Source organism: Mus pahari, chromosome 20 (genome assembly GCF_900095145.1).
Source record: "Mus pahari chromosome 20, PAHARI_EIJ_v1.1, whole genome shotgun sequence".
Classification (NCBI taxonomy): domain Eukaryota; kingdom Metazoa; phylum Chordata; class Mammalia; order Rodentia; family Muridae; genus Mus; species Mus pahari.
Window position 1 is genome coordinate 9,476,842 of NC_034609.1, and position 6,383 is coordinate 9,483,224.

The following is a 6,383-nucleotide window of genomic DNA, read 5'->3' on the forward strand; positions in this document are numbered from 1 at the left end:
TCCTGGAATTCACTCTGTAGACCAGGCTGGCCTCGAACTCAGAAATCCGCCTGCCTCTGCCTCCCAAGTGCTGGGATTAAAGGCGTGTACCACCACCGCCTGGCTCCGCCCCCAATTTCTTAAGTTATATTTTGTGTGTAAGTTTGGATATTTGTGTGTGAGTGTGAGTTTGGGTATTTGTGTGTGAGCGTGCAAGTGGGGTTCTGAAGACACCTTGTGGAGGTTGGTTTTCTCTTTTTACTGTGAGGGGTCCAGGAAATCCAGCTCAGAATAGAATTCTCTGGCAGGTGCAAGAGTTGCAGGGCCAGTGGCAGGAAGAGGCCATGAAGGCTGAGAAATGGCTGTTTGAATGCCGAAACCTAGAGGAAAAGTGTGACCTGGTGACAAAGGAGAAGGAGGTAAGGCTGAAGCCCTGCAGCCCAGGCTCCACCCTGCGCATCCTGGGATAGCCCATCTCCCAGGAATTCACCTGACATCTTGCATCTGCCCCTGTAGCGGCTATTGACTGAGAGGGACTCCTTGAGGGAGGCCAATGAGGAGCTCCGCTGCGCCCAGCTGCAGCCCAAGGGATTGGCTCAGGCTGGTGAGCATCAGATCCGGCTTGGGAGTGGGCTGGGGCTGTACTTGACCCCTCAAAGATGCTCCCTGAAAAGAGAACCCAGGGATGGAGGCTGTGGGTGCATAGAAACCTGAAGATTTCTTGTTTTCAGATCTCTCCCTGGATCCTACCCCTTCTGGCCTGGAAAACTTAGCAGCAGAGATCCTGCCTGCAGAGCTCAGGTATGCTGGGGCCTTTTATTGTTCTGGACCCATCCAGGCCAGGCAAGGCTTTTCCTCAGTCGCACTTACAGTACAAGCACTGACCTGGCTGAGGGCTTTCCTGTTCCAGGGGCGTTGCCTCTCCAGGATCCATGTTCAGAACATAAATTAATGTGCCGTGAATGTGGCTTTGCTCCAGGTGCAAAACTCTTACATCTGGGGGCATCGCTGGTGCCGTACTGTGTCCAGTTCCTTTTGCTCTGCTCTGGTAACCCCCATCCCAGCTCTTACTGTTTTCACAGCTGGATGCAAGCGTTTTAATCCCCTACTCCCACACACCTGCTTTGGAGCCCCACCCTCTTTGATTTCCCTCACCACACCCAGGTCAGCTCCCAGAGCCCAAGCCCACCAGTGTCCTTGCTAGGTCCTCAGTACTCCTACCCCAAGGCAGGCTGGGTTCTTTGCGCGGCAGCATTCCGCCCACAGTTTCACCTAATAGTCTGTCTAGGACATAGCCTTACTCACTTCCCCCTGTTTCTCAGAGAGACGCTAGTGCGGCTTCAGCTGGAGAACAAGAGACTGTGCCAACAGGAGGCCTTGGACCGGGAGCGACAGGAGGAACTGCAGCGCCACCTGGAGGAGGCCAACCGTGCACGCCATGGGCTGGAAGCACAGCAGCGGTAAAAGCCTGTCTACTTGTTTTTGAAGCAAGCTCTACAAGTACCAGGCGCAAATACTGAGCACTGTTCCCTGCCAGGCTGAACCAGCAGCAGCTGTTGGAGCTGAGGGCTCAGGTGGAAGAGCTGCAGAAGGCCTTGCAGGAGCAGGGGGGCAAGACGGAGGATGTGAGTGCCTACCTCCCCTCTGCTTGGCCCTCCCTCCTGCTCCCCAGTAACCCCCCTTTCTCCCTCCCCCCTTGCTGCCCTATGCCTGAAGAAGGCCACTGTGAGTACCACGGGTCCAGGGAGGCACACCACTGTTACCTGCACAGCTTCTCAGACTTTGTCCCCGTCCCCTCACTCCCCGCTGCTTCTCTTCCCCAGCCCACCCTGCTGAAGAGGAAGCTGGAGGATCACCTGTAAGTGCAGAGAACCTTCACTCCTGGGGTGGGAACTCTTGGGACAAAGGTGTGGAGGATTGTGGGTGAAGAGACCCAGTCAGCTCAGGTCAAGTACAGACAGTCTTCATTTTGAGACTGGATGTTGTGCACCTGAAACTGGTCTTGAATTCCTGACCCTCCCACCTCCCAAGTGCTAAGGTAGTAGGTGTGTACTAACATGTCTTGCTCTCGGGGGTGAGCCTATGCTTGTTTTTTAAATGTACTTATTTTATGTGTGTGAGTGTTTTGCCTGCATGTCTGTGTACTGTGTGATCCCATGGAGTTCAGAGGAAGTCATCTTATCCCCAGCGACTTGAGTTACAGAATAGCTGTGAGCCCCCATGTGGGTTATACTTGGGGTCCTCCACAAGAACAGCAAATAGGTCTTAACTCCCTCCTTTGTATTATTATTAAACAAGTTCTCCCTGAAGCTCATCCTGGCCTGGGGCTTGTAATCCTTCTGTCTCAGCCTCCTCCCTGTTATGCACCACTGGGTCCGGCTCGGAATCTTATTTAGAAAAAGTAGAGGATGCTTGTATGTGATTCCAGCACTCAGGAGGTAGAAGGAAGAGGGGCAGGAGGTCAAGACATCCTGGGACTCTGTTTCAGAAAAAAAATGTATGTATATATGTGTGTGTTATTATAAAAATACATATAATGCTACATAATATAGTCATAAAATATATATAATGCTATATAATATAGTCAATACATTATGGTATTGTATAATATATGGTATAAATATATTATATAATATATATCATACCTGATTTAGTGGTAGAGCACTGGCCTTGTATGGACAAGGCCTCTAGGTTCTATCCTTAGTGCCATAAAAAGTAAAAATAAAAATATCTGTGGGGCTTGAGAGATAGTTCTCTTAAGAGTACAGAATGGAGCTGAGTGTGGTGGCGCACACCTTTAATCCCAGCACTTGGGAGGCAGAGGCAGGCAGATTTCTAAGTTCGAGGCCAGCCTGGTCTACAAAGTGAGTTCCAGGACAGCCAGGGCTATACAGAGAAAAAAAAAAAACACTGACTACTCTTCTAGAGGTCCTGAGTTCAGTTCCCAGCAACCACATGGTAGCTCACAAACATTTGTAGTGGAGTCTGATGCTCTCTTCTGGTGTGTCTGTAGACAGCGACCGTATATTCACATACATTAAATAAATACATAAATAAGCCTTTAAAAAATATTTTTTCAGAGAAACCTTGTCTCGAAAAAAAAGAAAAAAAATTATTTTCATGTTGGGTGGCTCACAACTACCTGTAACTCCAGCTCCAGGAAATCCAACACCCTCTCTTGCCTCCGCAAGCACACACACACAAGTGTGGCATACCTTCAGCCCCACACACATAATACATCTTAAAAAACGGATTTCTGAGTTCGAGTCCAACCTTGTCTACAGAGTGAGTTCCAGGATAGCCAGGGCTATACAGAGAAACCCTGTCTTGGGGGAAAAAAAAAGAAAGAAAGAAAAAAAAAAGAAAAAAAAAGTGGAAGAGGATGGCTAGGCTAGGGATGAAGGAATGATGAGGACCGGACCAATTTGGGGATCACAGGATGGGGAGATTATTAGACCGAGCTGTAATGAGGGCTCTGACTTGCTGGGATAGAAGAGAAGGAACCAGTGGACCAGGAGTGTGTCTCTGCTACAGAGAATCAGCCTGGAGTTCAGTGGATGCTGGGGTGTGGCTCATGGCAGAGAACAAAGCCCTGGATTATATCTCCAGCACCACAGATACATGGATGGATGGAGCTAGATGGATGGATGGGGGGTGGATGGACTGGTGGATGGATAGATGGACGGATGGACGGATGGATGGATGGATGGAAGGTCACCCCACTGCTTCCATGCCCACAGGCAGAAGCTGCACGAGGCTGACCTGGAGCTGCAGAGGAAACGAGAATACATTGAGGAGTTGGAGCCTCCCACTGACAGCAGCAGTAAGTGGGGCCCAGCAGTACCAGGGCTAGGGGGAGCCCTGCCTGCAGCATGGAACTTGGGGGGCCCTTGTTTGTTCTTCAGCAGCTCGGCGGATCGAGGCGCTGCAGGACAGTCTGCAGAAGAAGGATGCAGACCTGCGGGCCATGGAGGAACGATATCGCCGCTACATGGACAAGGCACGCACGGTGAGGATGCTAGTGTCTGCTCTCCTGCCTTAGAACCTACTCTGTATGCATCCCTTCAGCTCCCGTCTCCTGCCAGTTTGTGTGTCACTGCCCTCTGCATCCACACCTGCACACCATACCATGTCATATCATAGGTGTCTGCGTGGTACTACCGCCAAGGGCTATCAGATCCACTGTACTCAGCGTGTCAAAGGTTCTGCAAAGGAGCTTGGGTGGCTTAGCACTGTTGTAGAGTTTCTGCCTCAAACCCGTGAATGAGGTGCTGGAGACATGGGCTTAGTGATAGAGTGCTTATCTAAAATCTACCAGCCAGGGTAGGCATATAGGTATGTCTGGGTATCTGGCTCACTAACTACACCTGCTTAACTAATACCAGGCTCTGAGCCTCCGCCCCACTGACAAGCACTGACAAGACCTCAACTTCCTGCTGCCTGCTGGAGTCTTTGACCTTGATTGAGCCTGACTTCTGCCCTTTGCTTCCTTAGATGGGAGAGAAGGGGACAGGCAGGTGTGGAACTGTTCCTTTTAGCAATGTGGTTCTTCTTGATTCTTCTCCTGGGCCTCATGTTTTACCTGGGAAGCCTGATTTTATATTTGAAAAGAATAAAGACTTTAAATATACCTGCTTAGCAGGCAGGAGGTCCTGGGTTCAGTCCCTAGCATTCCAAAAAATAAGTAAATATATAACATAAAGCCAAAGCAAGGGGCCTGGGTGGTTCAGCCCTGTGTTCCCAACTATTCTGCAGGCTTAGGCAGAATGAGCCGGGCATGGTGATGTAATCTTTTATTCCTAGCTCTAGGGAGGTAGAGGCAGCTAGAACTCTGAGTTTGAGGTCAGCCAGGCTGTATATTGAGACTCTGTACGAAGATACACACACACACACACACACACACACACACACACACACACACACACACACACACACACACACACGGAGTGGCACCTGCACCTGTGACCCAGAGGCAAGAGGATCACAAGTTTGAGGCCTGACCTGACTGAGCTTTGTCTCAAACAACAAAACAAAATGATGCTAGTGACACAGCTGTGTTGCCTGGCACGTGTGAGGCCTTAGGAGCAATCAGTCCCCAGGACTGCAAAATGTCACTATCATTATAATGAAGGTTGCTCTCCTGTGATTTTTTTTTTTTTCCCTAATCCCTAGGTCATTCAGACCCTGGAACCCAAACAGAGACCACCCACTGGGGTGTCCCCAGAATTCCATACCCTGAGGTCACAGCTCTGGGAGCGGAACCTGCGGATACCGCAGATGGAGGTGGGTACCGTCTTCCCACCATGTGGCCCTCAGCCCCACCCAGCCCCTGACTCTTGTCTCCTGGCAGATGGACTATGAGAAGAGTCGGAGACGGCAGGAACAAGAGGAAAAGCTGCTTATTAGTGCCTGGTACAGCATGGTGAGTGGGTTCCCCCTCCTCTGCGGAGGGCACATCAGGGTCACATGACTCCGGTAGGCTCCCTTACCCTGCCAATTATACCATTTCTCTAGGGCATGGCCTTGGAGCATCGGACTGGGGAAGAGCACACTCCTGCCCATGCCCAGTCCTTCCTGGCACAGCAAAGACTGGCCACCAATGCTCGCCGAGGACACCTGGGGCGCCAGGCTCTGAGCCTCCGCCCCACTGATAAGCACTGACAAGACCTCAACTTCCTGCTGCCTGCTGGAGTCTTCCCGTTTACTTTTACCCAGCTGGGCCTTTGACCTTGATTGAGCCTGACTTCTGCCCTTTGCTTCCTTAGATGGGAGAGAAGGGGACAGGCAGGTAGCAGGTGTGGAACTGTTCCTTTTAGCAATGTGATTCTTCTTGATTCTTCTCCTGGGCCTCATGTTCTACCTGGGAAGCCTGATTTTATATTTGAAAAGAATAAAGACTTTAAATCTGTCATGAATGTACTCTCGACACAGTGATGAGGAATAAAAACTGTACTAGGGCTACACAGACCATTGCTTTTAAAATAGTTTTTACATGTATGAGCGTTTTTGCCTTTCTGTATGTTGTGTGCAGTCGATGTGCTTGATGCCTGCAGAGGCCAAAAGAGGGCATCAGATCCCCTGGAACTAGTTACAAATGGTTGTGAGCTACCATGTGGGTGCTGGGAGTTGAACCCGGTCTCCAAAAAGAAAAGCCAGTGCTCTTAACCACTGAGCCATCTCTTCAGGCCTTTTATTTATTTATTTATTTATTTATTTATTTATTTATTTATTTATTAATTAATTATATGTAAGTACACTGTAGCTGTCCTCAGACACCCCAGAAGAGGGAGTCAGATCTCGTTAAGGATGGTTGTGAGTCTCCATGTGGTTGCTGGGATTTGAACTCTGCACCTTTGGAAGAGTAGTTGGGGGGCTGGTGAGATGGCTCAGTGGGTAAGAGCACC

General features: G+C 49.9%; 1 protein-coding gene across 1 annotated transcript in view; it reads left to right on the top strand.

Moving 5' to 3' along the window:
- Hook2 (hook microtubule tethering protein 2) overlaps window positions 1–5,940 on the top strand; it is a 12,812-nt gene extending 6,872 nt beyond the window's left edge. The window contains exons 9-19 of the mRNA XM_021220827.2: window positions 248–398; window positions 496–583; window positions 711–780; window positions 1,302–1,439; window positions 1,517–1,604; window positions 1,803–1,837; window positions 3,720–3,802; window positions 3,885–3,988; window positions 5,152–5,262; window positions 5,330–5,401; window positions 5,494–5,940. Of these exons, the coding sequence (XP_021076486.1) occupies window positions 248–398; window positions 496–583; window positions 711–780; window positions 1,302–1,439; window positions 1,517–1,604; window positions 1,803–1,837; window positions 3,720–3,802; window positions 3,885–3,988; window positions 5,152–5,262; window positions 5,330–5,401; window positions 5,494–5,640 (1,087 nt within the window). The 3' untranslated portion in view covers window positions 5,641–5,940. The remainder of the gene's footprint in view (window positions 1–247; window positions 399–495; window positions 584–710; window positions 781–1,301; window positions 1,440–1,516; window positions 1,605–1,802; window positions 1,838–3,719; window positions 3,803–3,884; window positions 3,989–5,151; window positions 5,263–5,329; window positions 5,402–5,493) is intronic.
- The last annotated feature ends 443 nt before the right edge of the window (window positions 5,941–6,383 follow it).